This window comes from Copadichromis virginalis, linkage group LG11 (genome assembly GCF_057382275.1).
Source record: "Copadichromis virginalis isolate Kocher_CV1m ecotype Utaka linkage group LG11, C_Virginalis_male_GT1.1, whole genome shotgun sequence".
Lineage (NCBI taxonomy): Eukaryota > Metazoa > Chordata > Actinopteri > Cichliformes > Cichlidae > Copadichromis > Copadichromis virginalis.
The window spans coordinates 15,593,971-15,609,802 of NC_140628.1; the positions used below are offsets into that span (position 1 = coordinate 15,593,971).

General features: G+C 40.0%; 4 protein-coding genes across 4 annotated transcripts; 2 read left to right on the forward strand and 2 right to left on the reverse strand.

The window, feature by feature from the left end:
* The first annotated feature begins 66 nt into the window (after positions 1-66).
* LOC146698268 (coiled-coil domain-containing protein 127-like) lies at positions 67-3,417 on the forward strand. Its single transcript, XM_085473317.1, has 4 exons — positions 67-126; positions 643-780; positions 1,494-1,738; positions 1,955-3,417. The coding sequence occupies exons 2-4, from the start codon at positions 651-653 to the stop codon at positions 2,399-2,401; spliced, it is 822 nt and encodes a 273-aa protein (XP_085329443.1). The 5' UTR covers positions 67-126; positions 643-650; the 3' UTR covers positions 2,402-3,417.
* A 194-nt stretch (positions 3,418-3,611) lies between these two features.
* Positions 3,612-5,039, reverse strand: LOC146698269 (telethonin). The gene is made up of 2 exons (XM_085473318.1): positions 4,727-5,039; positions 3,612-4,316 (listed from the first exon to the last, which is right to left on the reverse strand). Exons 1-2 carry the CDS (start codon positions 4,858-4,860, stop codon positions 3,956-3,958), a joined length of 495 nt encoding a protein of 164 aa, XP_085329444.1. The 5' UTR covers positions 4,861-5,039; the 3' UTR covers positions 3,612-3,955.
* Positions 5,040-8,111: 3,072 nt separating this feature from the next.
* On the reverse strand, positions 8,112-10,353 carry mrpl32 (mitochondrial ribosomal protein L32). Its single transcript, XM_085473319.1, has 3 exons — positions 10,155-10,353; positions 9,793-9,989; positions 8,112-8,628 (listed from the first exon to the last, which is right to left on the reverse strand). The coding sequence occupies exons 1-3, from the start codon at positions 10,249-10,251 to the stop codon at positions 8,377-8,379; spliced, it is 546 nt and encodes a 181-aa protein (XP_085329445.1). The 5' UTR covers positions 10,252-10,353; the 3' UTR covers positions 8,112-8,376.
* A 1,325-nt stretch (positions 10,354-11,678) lies between these two features.
* psma2a (proteasome 20S subunit alpha 2a) lies at positions 11,679-15,578 on the forward strand. The gene is made up of 8 exons (XM_085473331.1): positions 11,679-11,764; positions 12,267-12,343; positions 12,494-12,626; positions 12,724-12,846; positions 13,117-13,198; positions 13,328-13,401; positions 14,495-14,552; positions 14,634-15,578. Exons 1-8 carry the CDS (start codon positions 11,724-11,726, stop codon positions 14,748-14,750), a joined length of 705 nt encoding a protein of 234 aa, XP_085329457.1. The 5' UTR covers positions 11,679-11,723; the 3' UTR covers positions 14,751-15,578.
* Positions 15,579-15,832: the final 254 nt, after the last annotated feature.

The window sequence follows — 15,832 nt, forward strand, 5'->3', positions numbered from 1 at the left end:
GGTTCTTTTTGAAAGTAATTTTTAAAATCACCCTCTGCCGGCTAAGGTGGAACGTTAAAGCGTTAAAATTGTATAATCTGCGTGTGCAGGAACAAATGCATAAGTGACCTACACTTTTCATTCAAGGTGAGACACAGTTCCATACATTTAACAGGCGTACGCTGACACGTTGTCAGGATTGCAAAACTATGAAGCCCCTTCGTTCTGTTGTGTTTTTTTATAAACACAATGACGAGCCACGAAGCCAAATGTTGGCTAGCATGTAGCACATAGCTAGCTTTGTTTATGGTTAGCTCAGCTGTCAAACTTCCGAATCATGAGAGGCTCCTTTCGCCCTGCATGCCCGGTGCATTGTTTGGATTCATGCTAAAAAGCTATTTGTTAATGCACTTTCACATCCAGTGCTTATTCCAAACACTGTTTTGCAGATTGCACACCCTAGCAGATGCATTGGCGTTTATTCACTGCTCTTTATTCAGCCAGTAGCAAATGATGTGATAGTTAATGCAGAGTAAATTATAGACGTGTCAAAGAGAAAACACCTCTGAGATTATATGTTACTCACAAATAAAAACCGAGAAAGAGTCAATTGTTGGTGATGTTTTGGGCTGAGCTCTCTTCGTGCTTGTGTGTGTGTAACAGCGGCCTCCATGAACAACTTGAATGATCCCCCAAGATGGAACATCCAACCAGATCCCAGAGGAAGGGGGGCGGGAGCAGGCGATGGCAACCAGTGGAACTACGCCCTGCTGGTCCCCATGCTGGGACTGGCTGCATTTCGTAAGTTACACAAGGAGATTCACCTGTGTGATTGTGGATGAGACAACAGAGTAGAACAGCATATCAATTTCAAATGATCTGCTGTGGTGACCCTTAAAGGGAGCAGTCAAAAGAATATGATGATCAGTGAGTGAGTGTCTGGCTTACAGACACACAGTCTCTTTTGTCATTAGAATGCCAAATGGCATTTAATGATTAACACAGAAGTGGGGGGGGAGTAGACTAAACTGCAGATCAGTAAAAATTATTCCACTAAAAGGAGACATTTTGACCCTTCCAGGTTAAGCACAGCAGAGGTTTCTTGCACAACTTTACATACTGTAAAACAGGGGGGAAACACCTGCAACAGTTGTAATATACAGAACAATTTTTTGTTTTGTTGTTGTTTTTTGTTTTGTTTTTTATTGACAAGACGCACACATTCTGGCTCGCTGCCTTCATCAGCATCACCATAAAACTTAGCGCAAACCTCCCAAAAATTTTTAGGAAGATGGGTATAGGGCAGAGGAAAAACCTACAACTGCTTGTGTGCTTCCCCAGCATGCATCTGTTCTGATCTGTGTGTGATTGTATGATAGATCATCTCTGTTACTTAGATAAAGAATTTTATAAAATTCAGTTCATAAGTAGCTCCAGCTACTCTACTCTTCAGAAAATCATGGTAGTATCACTTAACATCTTCCCCATTTTTTTTTATCCCATTGCCCTTTCAGGATGGATCTGGACCAGAGAATCTCAGAGGGAGATCCAGAAGGTGAAAGCTCAGTATGACAAAGATGTGTCTACAATAAAAAGTGATATGGAGGCCCGTTACCGGGAGACTCTTACCGAGAGGCGCAGGGCAGCAGCTACGCTGGAGCTGGAGCTGGAGAAAGAGAGACAGCGGGTCAAAGGGTACAAGCAGGCCCTGGTCTCACAGAGCCAGCAGCTTATGGAAGAAAGGAAGCAGTTACAGCAGGTAAAGATCTGCTGAAGGGTTTATAAGGGATAACGGAGCTAATGAGTAGAAATCTGTCTTAAACCTTTGTTTTCTTCCATCTCAGTTACCTGCCACACATATGTCTTTTGTTGTCCTCCTTTTACATTGAACATTGCACCCATTTTATCATTGTGTCATTTTCCTTTGTAATGCATAGCCTTTACTCACTAACCTTGTATTCTGTCTTCTAACAAGGAGCGAGAGTCCTTAGAGGAAGAGAAGCAAAAGTTGGTGAAATCAGGAGCTGCAGGTGCTCTGCTGCATCAAGCTCTGGAAAAAGAGCAGAACTGGTACAACCGAGCCACAGCCACTCTGAAGGAGTTGGAGGGTTTACTTGTGGAGCGGCAGAACGCCTACTGCTCCCTCATCCAGCCTCGAGATCAGCGGCTGGAGATGGAGAAGAACATGCTGCTTAAGGTCGTTAAAGATCCCATTGGGCCAGACCTGGATCTAGAGACTGACCTGAAGGATATTTTTAAGAGAGACAAGCATTGTGCTGACCTGCTAAACATGGACAGGAGGAAGAACGGAAGCCTCATGTGGGTGTACCTCAAGTACTGGCAGCTGCAAATCACCGTCCAGAAACACAAAAGAGCCGAGGAAGCCATATTAGGAGGAAAAATCCACTCAGACACAAAGTGACAAATAGGCAACATTAAGCTGGTGTTTTGGTTTGACTTGAAGAATGTGGTGAGGGTGTGGTTTAGAAATGGAAAATTCTTGTTTTTTTTATCCCCTCTGTGTAATAACCTTTACTTGTAGGGATGTTATGCAAACACACAGAAGGTCAGTGAGGTCTAACAAGCTGAATATCACCATCTGAAAACTCCACCCTTGATCACATTTTGATGATGCACTAATATCGCTTATAGCAGTTAACCTCAGCTGCTCAGATAAGGATTTATTTCATTTAACTGAAGAAAAACAGAAATATTAGTAGGATTAATCAGGTGATATCCATATTGGATACAAAAATGCATGGTTTATTAAATAGAAGATGATAAAACTTTATAATTTAGCCCCTATAAAAATGTCGATTTAACGTCCATATTTTTGAATGCCATGAATTATTGTCAGTTAAGATTATATCTCGGAAGAACAATTTTTTTATTCCTTAGATAGGAATTCAGGGATGCCATAACACTCTATCAAATCTATTATTATGTTTTTGTAGATAATTTAAGTCTGTTGTTGAAGGAGTGATGTGGGAGATATTTATAAAGACAACTCTGGGACTTTCTGTTTTCAACAACCTCTCTGTTCATTGAGTTTCCTCCATTTAAAACAAGCCTGATCTCATGATCGAGCAGAACAGGGAGGATGTTTCTTATGACTGGTTTGTGGGTACCTCACTAATGTCAGTGACGCCGGACTTAACCGACGGTGCATGTATGCAAAATAGTGCTGAATAATATAATGTGTTGTAAAAAAAAAAAAAAAAAAGTAAAATAAAAAAAAAAGCACATTTAATTTGTTACTGTAACACACATTCACACATGCAATGAAAGGATTTACTGAATCTGTAGCATTTGTCTTTGGTTATCAGGCCTTTCTGTGCTGCCATGTTTTCATTTTGACCTTGGTGATTAAGTGCTGGATGCTAAACTGACACTTACAACTCTGTGTGGTCATTTAAATACATTTGTTTTTGTTTAGAACTCAGTTTGTAGGTTGTCCTTTTTGTCCATAGAGACTGTTTTTTGGGGGAGGGGGCTTCAAGGAGCAGCTTCATCTGGATTTAGATACAGGAAAGATATAATTTAATCCGTTAGCTATGTGGAGGCTCATAATGCATGATTAAAAAGGTGCATGCATGAGGAATGTGTAAAAACAACTGACACGAGAATATTGATTGAGGTTTGTGAAGCAAGCTTCCAGAAAGTGTTTAATTAAGCTTTACAAACCATAAAAATCACCAGGTGTGACAAAATTGCATTTTCCTCCTGGAACAAAGTTACAGTTCACACCAGACTCAATTCTGCAGCACCCAGAGCTTTTATGCAAATTATAGCACATCTTTTTTTAGTATTATTTAGCTGCTGAAGATATGACACTACTACAAATATAAGTATAGCATGTGAGATAACATCCTCGAGTTTGATGTGCATAAAAATAGTACTTCTAAAATAGTCAATTTTAGAAGAATATTTGATTTTGTTAATACTGCTGAGAAATTTGCTACAACAAAGGCTGTGATCACTCCCTTCTCTGAACCCGATTAGAGATTTCCCTGGGAGAGGACATCAGACTCGAGGCCCTGAAGTTCACTCTAACCGGCTTGCTAAGATCTTGATCTGTGGTGGCTCCTGTTCCCTGTCTATCTGCTCCAGCAATCAGCTTCTCTTTTATAACAGGCTCTTCTGTGTGCCTAAAGCTGGTTGTAGTACGATCCACCTCCCTGCTGGTGTTGAATAAGGGTAGCTGGTGCTTTGTCATCGCTCCACTGGTGCTGCCCAGCATCAGTATCTGGCTGGGGCTCCTCTCCACCATGAAGTGGGCCACCTGTTGCTGTTTATAACTCTCTCTGCGAATGCTGTCGCTCTCTGACAGCTTCAGCCTGCAACACACAGATCAAGCTTTTCTTACATCCGTGAAACACTAACGCTGTATACAGCTGCGTCACTGCCTCTGTGTTAGTTCACATTTTGAATCGTCTGAATTGTTAACTGCAATAAAACACACTGTACAGGCTTGACTGATCAGAGCCTGGTAAGTCATTTTGCTGAGCAAAGCAGATTTTAACTGCTATTCCGTCTAAGTTAAAATACAACATCACATGTCATGGCTTTACTGCCAAATTACAGTGAGCAAATAGGCTGCTTCAGTGTAATACTACATCTTAAAACACCACAACAAACTACAAATACACAGCAAAGCTCAAATGAGCGCAACACAGAATATTTTACCCTCCAAAAAAGTATATTTAGTGAGTCATGCACAGCTCAGTATCTAATGTGAGCAACCTACCTGTACTGTGGTCTGGTTTCAAGGACGAGGCTCACCCAGCAGGCTTCATAGCTCTCTTTCTTCCACCTGTTCTCCTCCCGAAGATCACACCAGGAGTTCACCAGGTAGCAGCCTCCTCTGCTCACACAGTGCATGGTGCGGTTTTGTCCGTAACTCAAATGTTAGTAATTTGCTCCAAGATGAATGTCCTCTTTCATGTGGGTGCTTCTACAGATGAATAAAACTCGTGGGATAAAGGATACAACGATCTGTCAAATCATGCTAAATGTATGTTCAAAACACCGTGAGAAGTGTGTGTGTGTGTGTGTGTGTGTGTGTGTGTGTGTGTGTGTGTGTGTGTGTGTGTGTGTGTGTGTTGGCCAATGTCTTAAATATCCAGTCTTGTTTCTATTTTTACTCCTCTGTGTCACATTGTAGTGAACGTAGTGAATGTCCCTGCTTAAGACATCCTGAAGGTTGTTTTTCACATGAAATGGAATTTAGTTCTTTCCATGATGTGATCCAACCAGAATAATCCAAATGAAAGCTGAACGTGGACCTCTCTGACTTCATCTTTTAGATTTTTATGTACTCTTGGATAAAACTAAGTAGTAATCTTAAACATTAACATTTAATCTATAACTATTCAGTCACATTTATTGTCTCTTGGGTTTGTAAATACACTTTTTTCTCTTATACTGTATATGTTTGTAAGGATCAGTGCGTTTAAAGCTGCGGGACGTGTTAATTCATCTCTGTGTGATGACAGGAAATATAAAATGACTAATCTGCTTAAACGAGATGAATGCAAGATCGCCTATCTGATCGGGTCAGAGAATCCAGCCTCTTGCTCCTCAAGTGTCACATGTTGCTGTGGGGAAACAGCTGAAGGCACTTAGAGCGCTAACTGACACTCACAATCTAACTCATTAATCCGAAGCCGTGTCAGGTCCTCGGCTGAAATCACCACGCTACAAAGGTACTCTGTCGCAGTCATCACTGCTACAGCAGATCAGTAGAGTGCATTCAGTTCTTAAACAGTTTACTTAGTAATTAAATGGTGGATGAGTGGTAGCAGCTTTGAGTTTAACAGAGGTCTTTGATTTCAGATGGAAAGATATAAAGGAAGGCAGGTTATCACTATACTGATGATTGCTACAATAATTAAGAGGGACCCGGCCTTTCCTTATGACCTGTCATACATGAGATGTTACTTAATATGGGAACATGAAGCATTTGAAGAAAAACAAGAGAGGAGATACAGGAGTCTAGCTGCTCAACAATCCTGTGTCTCCTTTCCCACATTTCCCATTTCAAGATTGCTCCAAATGTTCCCAGTTGCTGAAAGGTGTAGACTGCAGGAAGACCAGTTCATCACCTGGACTCTTCTGCTACAAAGCCATCCTGTTGTCATAGTTGCAGCATGTAGTCTAGCTTTGTCTTGTTGAAATATCCAGTGCCTTGCCAAACCATCAGAGATGCAGGCCTTTGAACAGAGTACAGATAACAAACCAGATGTTCCCTCTCCTCTTTAGTTTGCTGGATGGCGTATCCATGTTTTCCAAAAAGATTTTAATATTTCGGTTAATCTGATCACAGAAGAGTTTTCTATTTTGCCTCAGTCCATTTTAAGTGAGCTTAAAGGAGATAACGTCACTTCTAGATCCTGGATCCTCGTCTTCTTCACATAATGGAGGTTTAATGTGCATTTGTGCATGGCACGGTGAACTGTGCTCACAGACAGTGCTCCTGAGCCCATGCAGTGATTTTCACAACAGAAACCTGTTTGATGGAGAGTCGCCTGACGGCTTGAAGGCAAAGGCACCCACCTGACCTTGATTTTTAAAGTCTTACACTGAAATTGTTCCACAATTTGATTTTGTTTTTTTGCTTCTGAGAAACTCTGCCTCTCTAAGATGCTCTTTTTTTAATGTTACTAACCTGTTCACAATTCACCTAATTAGCTGTGAAATGTTCCTCTGGCTGTTTTTGTAGTTCTGCTTACTTTTCCATCTTCTTTGAGACATGTTGCTGCCTTTAAATTAAAAATTAGCTACTATTGCTCATGAAGCATTAAAATAGCTCAGATTAAATGTTTTCTAGGCTCTATTGTGAATAAAAATGGATTCATTCAGCTTCCCAACTTTTCTGAAAATGGGATTGTAATTGTCATGTTTGGGATCTGCATGATGGTCAGTGTGAGGGGATTTTTTTCTAATAAAGCCATTTCATGCACACACAGCTCTGACTGTGAGCACAGAAGCCCCTCCCACCTGCTGCTCAAACTTTGTGCTAATGAGGGGCAGCCAATCAAAAGAAATCTAGCTTTAAAGGAAGGGGAGCTAAGAGGTAAATAAGGATTATTCTGAGCTTTAATTCAAGCTGCCCTAGAATAGTTCAATGAAGATAAAGTGTTAGAAATTAGCATGATAGGCAAAATACTGAAACAGTGCTGATAAAACACACTTGCCAATAATAAATCATTTTTTATACGTTTGTACACTTACAGTTCAGGGGTTCACCACCTTTGTACACCTGCAATTTAGGTATCATTCATTTGATAAAGCAAGAGAGATAACACAAATACAGTTAACGATTAATTTGATGGATTGCATACAAATGTCTGCAGATGTTACAAAATATTTAAGGTTAAAATATATTTGGCAGCCTTAATTAAAAGGCAAGTGAAAGCATTTGTTTAAAAATATACTAAATTCTTGCTAAAGAATTTGGTAAGAACATAACAAGCAAGATTACAGCGCTGTGCAAACCAAGTAAACCAAAGTAATTTCAGTGGAACACTGATAAGCCCGGTCTTATCAAACTATGAGGGGGAAACTGAATCACAGGGACACTGAGGCAGTGGAAGGTATGCTGGACTCATCCCAGCAAAAACAGTCTACTCCAGCGACACATGAGCCACCGTTACATGACTTTGGTTTAATGCCGAATCCTGATTAAAGGAAGTTGTGGCTGAAGCGACGTTGCATGCTTGTTTGTACACACCAGTGTCTGATCCTGTTAACCGACAGTTTTCTACCACAAGCAATTGTGCAGCCAGACTCTGATAAGCATTAGAAAGCAGTAAACATGACAGTGACACTCATGATTTGATGTTAAGTGTTCCAGATCTTAAAAACATCAGACTCTGAGTCATTATTCCATTTATAGTGAAAGCACCTCTCGTCACTAATAATTGTGATTGCATATGCTCATTTTCCTCCTACTTTAAGGAGAGAGGTCACACAACAGGGTTTAAATGGGATTTGATAAACTAGAATATGTTCATTTTTTTAAGAATGGCGTCCCTCCAATGCTCAGAAGACTGGAGAACGTTTCATAAACAGTCTGGAAGTTTCCTCCTGTTTCATGAAGCAGAAGAAGTCATTCACCTTCACCCAAAGCAGATTATTTCAAATAAGGAATTTATTGTCAAACCATCAAAAGTATTATGCAGTTGAATTATGTCCATAATCTGACAGTCTTGGCTTTTAGAAAAACCGAACTATGATATCATCAACTCCAAAGGCATATTTTCTACTGGAAACCCGTTTCTGATGTTTAAGCTCTCTGGATCAGTTCTGAACAAACTAATTCTTAATTTGTGGAAGAAAAACTGACCCAGAGAGACTGAAATATGCTGTTTGTCGTGGTATATGTCACACACAGCTTCAGTAGTTGAACCATGCAGGCCTTTTCCTGGGCCTCTCCACTATCCTCTTGTCTTTGTCCTGCTCCTTTGGGATTTCCCCCTCATATAAGACCACAGTCTCAACAGTGGGGGCCTTCAATGGGCCTCCTTCCATGGCTTGAATCTGATGACGAATCATACTGGTCTCCTTGCACACCTTAGCGTAACAGAAGCCACACAGGATGTGTTTCTGTTTCAAGTGGCCACACTCTGGACACGGCTCGATGTTGTTCTGAGGAAGAGAGGGGTGCAGGGGAAAGCAAACAGGGTCAATGGATGCAAGCGACTGCTTCTCTAAATGTTTCTGATCATCTTTGATATTCCTGCACCACACTTTGTGGTCTCGTTTTAGTAAACACTACCTATATACATCAATGGTAGCATTTACACATCACTGGGGTTAGGTATCACTTTAAAATAAAGCTAGTTTTATTTTTCTTTCTTTCTGTCCAGCAAACAGGAGAGCTGCACCACACACACATTGAAGGTGGCCACTTGACATTAGTGTGACCCGTTCAGCTTCTTATCACATGTGACATGGTCACAACGCTCCCTTCTATTACACAGTTGTAGAGCTGAATAGTGTCATTTTTTGTTTTCATAGTGATGTCTAAGTGAAGCTCAACTCTCAGCGCTCCAATACAAAATATCATTTTATTCTGTTCGAAATTTCTATGAAACTGTTTTAAAAAGTGTACAAATTGAGTTCAGACCAAAGAAAATTCCTCACTCAAGGAATTTTTGCTCTAAGGGAGTCGGAAAATAGGCTTACAAGTATTAACATTTTAACCTGGGAGTCTATGAGGACTGACCCAGGGGATGCCACAGGTCTTGCAAGCATGAAACTAAAGTAAAATAAAAATAATCTCATTTCTCCGTAATTGAATCTGTTTAGATAGTTTGATCAGACACATTCAAGAGGAGAAACAGCAACTGAAGAAGTATAAATAAAAATCTTTGGGAGAAAAAAATTTCCGAAGGAAAAAAATACTTCAAATACTGTATTTTGGGCCAAAGTTCACTGACTTTGCAGCTAAATTAGATGATGCTTTAGAAGAATTGCCTATATAGGTCCGTGCCAATGCTAAAATGTTTGCCTCCTAGAAAGATTTTGGATTCAGTTTAAAATATTAGTATCTTTCACAAAGTACACTTTCATTTCAATCTGCGTACTCTGATCTATGGAAGTCACTCCAGCTGGACCCAACGTTAATGAACGAGGTGCTCTCCTTAAATCCTAAATATTACCAGTGACTCGTCGTACTGAATGGTTTATTTGCCACAAATCAAACCCCTCTTTGGAGTAAAATTAGGTACCAGTAAGACAGATGAAGCTATAATTTGGTTTAAAGGTTGAAATGACCCAATGAGATCATCCAGTCACTGCGGAGCGTACCTTGACTTTAATAAGTTTGCTCTCAGCTCTCCTCCTGGTGCGGTTGACCTCGATTGTGCGCCTCTTCTTGGGTGCTGCCATCCACATGATGCTGTCCAAGAGGCCGGGTTGCTGCTCCGGGCTCTGCTGCTCCTCCAGCTGCTGCTCCTGGTCGAGCTGAGGCAGGAGGCTGGGGCCGTTCACAGCCAGACCCGGAGCTGCACGCAGAAGGAAACAACGTTACAGGAATCACTACGTCTTTAACTCCACCGAAACAGCAACACGACACGGACTGGTGGTATTAAATGAAAAATGTCTTTAATGAGTATGTTTGTGTGAATGACCCCATCGTAAAAAGAGGCTATTAGCAGCAGCTCACTCACCCAACTGTGCTTCTAGTCCGACCGCCTGCAACAGTCTACTCTCAATGCGCAGCAGAGAGCACCTGAGGCTGTGAATTAACGCAGATAAATTCATCATTTTTGTTACCAACGCGCTTCCTCTTCTCCCAGCATGTCAAACAGCTCACGGTCACTGAGGATCCCTACGTCGTAAAACAGCGACGCCAAGCTGCACTTCGTCTGTTTAATTTCCGGCACACAAAAGGAAAGATTTTGTACGCTGCTGCCATCTAGCGGTGAACCGTGGAGCTTTTATTGTAGCAAAACTGTGTCTCAATCCTTGTGTGCATATTTTAGATTTGTGTGGAAATTTGAGTTCAAGCTTTCCAGCTGTTTTTTGTTTTTTTGCTATAGCTATATTTTTGCTATTTAGTTCAGTTTAGTATCCAGAGTGAATGTTCTTGTTTAAGCTTTTTTTTGATTGTTTTAAAATGTTTAGTTTTAATTTCGTTTCTATTAGTTTTACTTTTAGTTGTGATCGTTTTTTTTGCAATACTTTACTTTCCGATTTTCCACTTAGCGAAGCATGAACAAAACACACCTCTAAACCCACGCACACAGAAGAGGAGAAACAACGACAACGAAAATAAAGATGAGTGTAGGTGATGTTTTCAAGTGGAATACAACTATTCATCTCTGAGATCAATCTAAAAATAGGCAGCTTTCCGGGTAATGGTTTACACTTTTTGACAATGCATAGTGCCAATTCCAGGAACTTCTGTGGGCTTTTTCTTAATAGTGTACTAACATTTGTAAAGTCTCCTAATAAACATATTTGAGGATCTAAAGAAAAGAGTAACTCTAAAAGTTTTGACATTTTTGCCAGAATGTGTTTACCTTTATGCAAAACCACGTACTGTGCAGGAATGAATCCTCCTCAATGCCACATTTAAAGCACAGACTAGAGAACTCTGGTTTATATTTATGTAATCTTTGTGACATAATACAAGCTTGGTGGAGAAAGCCACCATATACTGGGCATGTGTCAAAGACAAGGTTTAGGAAAATCAGTCAATTTATTATAAAAAACAAAACACAGAACCATCTAAAAGTAGAAATCCAGAGTTTCAATAAACACACCATCCAATGCCGCATCAGGCAAGTTGTAATAAGATTTTTTACCAAATTAACAAATACTAAAACTAAGTATTTTCTATAAATAAAACCTTTAGTTTTATGTTAATTTAGTTACCCTAACGGACACAAAATGATCTCAGTTCATTTAATTTTTTTGTTCAGAAGTCTAGTTTTAGTTTTTAGTTTTAGTTAACCATAATGATATGTAATCACACAAATATCTACACTCAGTTCAAAATATGTAAATATGTATTTTATTTTATTTTAAAGAATAATATATACTTAAGAAAAATATTTTTTCAAAACAGTGGAAAGGACTAAACTCCCAAGTTTAATGAAATGCAAAGTAAAAATGATAAAAAACGGAGTCATAAAATAATATTGATCGAGCACACAATCTTCACAGGTGGCGATGTTCACTCGTGATCGCACTTGGAGCTCTCCAGAGCAGCAGAGAAGAAGAAGAAGCTCAAGATGGCGGAACGTGGTTACAGTTTCTCTCTCACCACATTTAGGTAAACTTTGTCAAAATATGGATAAAATTGAGTAGCCGCATCGAAGCTTATGGCATGTAACAATTGCTTTGTGGCAGTAGCGTCATCACATGTATGCATTACTTTTTATTTCAAAACGTAGATGAGGTTTTGGAGCCGCTGGAGTTGATGCACTGTCATTGCCGGATAATGAATCGGCTAACATCGCCTATTAGCATGTTGGCTAACAGTTTTTCCAAACTGAACATTCGAAAAGATAAACTTTGTTCAAACCCATAACAAAAGCTCACCTGTTTTAATGCGGAACAGTACCCGAGCAGACTGAAATGGACGGCTTGGTTTTGAATGCTAAATATTTAGATTATTTTGGCAAAGCGTCGAATTAGCTTAAATGAGTCAGTTGTTTTAGATTTTACTTTCAGTTTCGTCTCTGTTAGTTACAATACGCTAATTCGGATTTCCAATCGTTTATCTGACTTTAACACATAGTGAAGCAGCTTGTTGTGTTTTTTTTCTCTTGCAGCCCCTCCGGTAAGCTGGTACAGATCGAGTATGCTCTGGCAGCTGTAGCAGCCGGAGCCCCCTCGGTGGGCATCAAAGGTGAGTCCAGAACTCGACTGTAGCTTTGAGAGTGAATCTGTCAACATGTTAGCGACGCAAAGCATACTTGAAAGCTCTGCACATTCAAGCAGAGTTGAAACTGGTTAGAAACGCATATTCTTCAATAACTGCGTGACTCTTGATTTCCAGCTTCCAATGGCGTTGTCTTGGCAACAGAGAAAAAACAGAAGTCCATACTGTATGATGAACAGAGCGTCCATAAAGTGGAGCCCATCACTAAACACATAGGAATGGTCTACAGCGGCATGGGGCCTGACTACCGGTGAGTGTTGCCAACGGCTTTGCAGACTATAGTGTGACATTTTGTTAGGCAACTGAAAGCTAATTGCAGAAAAATAATGAGTGTGTCATGTTGGCAGGGTTTTAGTGCGGCGAGCCCGCAAGTTGGCACAACAGTACTTCCTGGTTTACCAGGAGCCCATTCCTACAGGCCAGCTTGTCCAGAGGGTGGCCTCTGTGATGCAGGAGTACACACAGTCTGGGTGGGTATATACTTAACAAAACAAACAAACATACATACATACACACACACACACACACACACACACAAAGGTAGACACACTGCTGTTTACTAGTGACATGCTTTAGGGGTAGAATTTGTTTTGCATTGCTGTGATATTTTCTCAAAATTCAGTCCACTTTAAAAGACGTGTTAATGTGTTACTGATTTTGCTTGACAGTTTCGAGGTCTTTAGAGAGAAATTAATTAGTGACGTGTAATATTTCTCTTTTTTTCACCCCTCCATCCCTAGTGGAGTGCGTCCATTCGGTGTGTCTCTGCTGATAGCTGGATGGGATGAAGACCAGCCCTACTTGTTCCAGTCGGACCCTTCTGTACGTTCTTCTAGTTCTCAGCACTGCTGCCTACAGCTCAGGATTAAATATTGCTTGTGCTTTTAAAAATGCTTTTGTAGGTCATCCTGCTAACCTAAAGTTTTTTTTTATTCTGTTTGTGATTGGCAGGGTGCATATTTCGCATGGAAAGCCACAGCCATGGGGAAGAACTATGTTAATGGAAAAACATTCCTTGAAAAAAGGTAACTCATTATTTCCCTGTTTTCATTCATATTACTAAATTGTTGCATGTTTATGTAAAACTTATAAGGAATATATATTACGTCTGATTCTGTCACAGTTTTTCTGTATGATTGTTTGCTTAAGGCCAACTTTAGTACTTATGCGCTTATGTACATTAGTGCTCAAAAGCACTGACGCTCTGCAGGCTTCCAGATATTGGCCTGTTAGAAAAAAATAAGCCTTTACAAAGGTGCGGTTTGGCTAAAACAGGTTGTTTTTGAGTTGAAAGATGGTTCTGAAAAGTGAATTCAGTGCCAAAGTGACTTAAACCTGCAGAGGGCGACCTCTGTTAAATTAGAAGTCTGAGAGGATGGCCATACAACTCACTTGAATTATCTTGTTAAAAAAAATCTTAAGTAGTTTATGGCCTTAGTAACACAGTTTGAGCCTCATTTTTAATGAAAGAATGATACATATTCAGAGTATAGTAGATGGCAATGCATAAAGTCCAAACTCAAGAACATAAATAAGAAGTGCTGGAAGTCCACTAACCAGTGGGATAGATGCATCATTTATATGAAATCTGAAGGGCTCCATAAGATAAGTAAGTTGCCTTTCACATCAACTTAAGGGATGCCGCACAATAAAATATATTGTTGGAAATTAGAATTATAGGTCCCATTTATAAAGTCACGTTTAATTAAAATTCAGTGATTTTCTGTTCCATGGACTGAGCTTGATATTTTGTACTGGATGTATTTGGTGCTCGGTGGCCAAACTCCCACAGTAAGAGCTCTGTGTATTTACTGTAGCTGTCTCAATGATCATGTGTAAACTGTGTTTAGAGTGCTATATCTCATTTGTGGTTTATTATAAAGCAGTTTGAATGAGTGGTAACCAATAAGCTCTTCACACAGTTTGAATTTAGACTGTTGACCTACTTTAAATTGTCTATTTTGAAAATGAAGACTGGGTAAATGCATTTTAAAGGCTCTGTACTTGAATAGAGAACCATTAACACACAGCACCATTTAATGCAAAAAGGAGCTGCTGTGAAAGGGGTCTATTGTTTCAATAGTTCAAGGGTTTGACCACTTTGTTTTTCTTCCTCAGGTATAACAATGACTTGGAATTAGAAGACGCCATCCACACAGCCATCCTGACATTAAAGGTATGCAGCTTGTAACCAGAAACGGCTTAGTGACTCCACCTTAGTGGTGGTTATTCAAACCATCTTGTCTTTGTGTTTCAGGAGAGTTTTGAGGGTCAGATGACAGAGGAGAACATTGAGGTGGGCATCTGCAACGAGGCTGGCTTCAAAAGACTCACCCCAGCAGAGGTGAAAGACTACCTGGCAGCCATTGCTTGAACACATCCCCCTCGGTCACATTCAAGACAAAAGCCAGCACAGTAGCCAATTGTCTCATGATGCTTTTTTTTTTTTGTAAACCCATTATAAAGATAATATGGCCCCATTGTCTTATGATGAGACAGCTTCTGTTCTCCAAACACCGGAGAAAAAAAACTGCTGTAACTTCTTCATATTCATAGTTGTTATTATTATGCATTCTTATCTTGTATGACAGAATTAAATGGCCTGTTGACCATCACAACAGGCCGGCTGACCAGACCCATTAAAGTAATGAGGCAGCCGTTGTGCATTGACTAAAATCTGCCAGTGGCAAATAACAGATCTTTAACCAGTTGGTATTGTTGTTGAACACACCCTGGTGCTGTGAAATGTGACAGTTGGCTACTGTGCAAATGAAAAGGAATGTGGACTCTGATGAGTAAAATCTCAAGTCTTCCATCAAATCTGTTTTTGTTGCTCATTAATGTTTGAAAGGCACTTAAGATCGAGCATGGATTTATTCAAAAGTGGTATTGCTAGACATGGCTTGGGTTTTAAATGTAAGTGAGACTTCTTGAGCCCAGGAGAAGCCTTAATTTGCATCCCTGATTAATTCTTCCTCATCCACTCTGAAACCCACTAGGAAAGAGGATAAACAAAAGAAGCACATAGGGAGGATCTAATGGGAGATTCTGAGATTTTACTGTCAGGATCTGATTGCCTGTACAGCAGTTTTACATGATGTACTCTTTTTTTTCTTTTTAGCCTACAAACAGTTCCAAAGTTTGTATTTTTTTTCTCTCTTCTGATATCTGTCACTTATTCAAATAAAAGCCGGTGAGTTTGTGATGACTCCGTGTGTTTAATGTATGTGCTTTTGTTGTGAAATGGCAGCCTTATCGCGGTGTTTTTATGTTCAAACTGCGAATGAGCCGTTTGAATATCTGCGGACTTAAATGAGCGCGTACTTCACAGCAGAGCGCGCTCTAACATGAGCCGGAACACCTTTTTTTCAAATTGTAGTGTGTCCCTCCGCTTCCTAATGTTTTTACGAATACTGCGACTGTTCCAAGAGTGGCTACAGCGACCATTCAAACCCG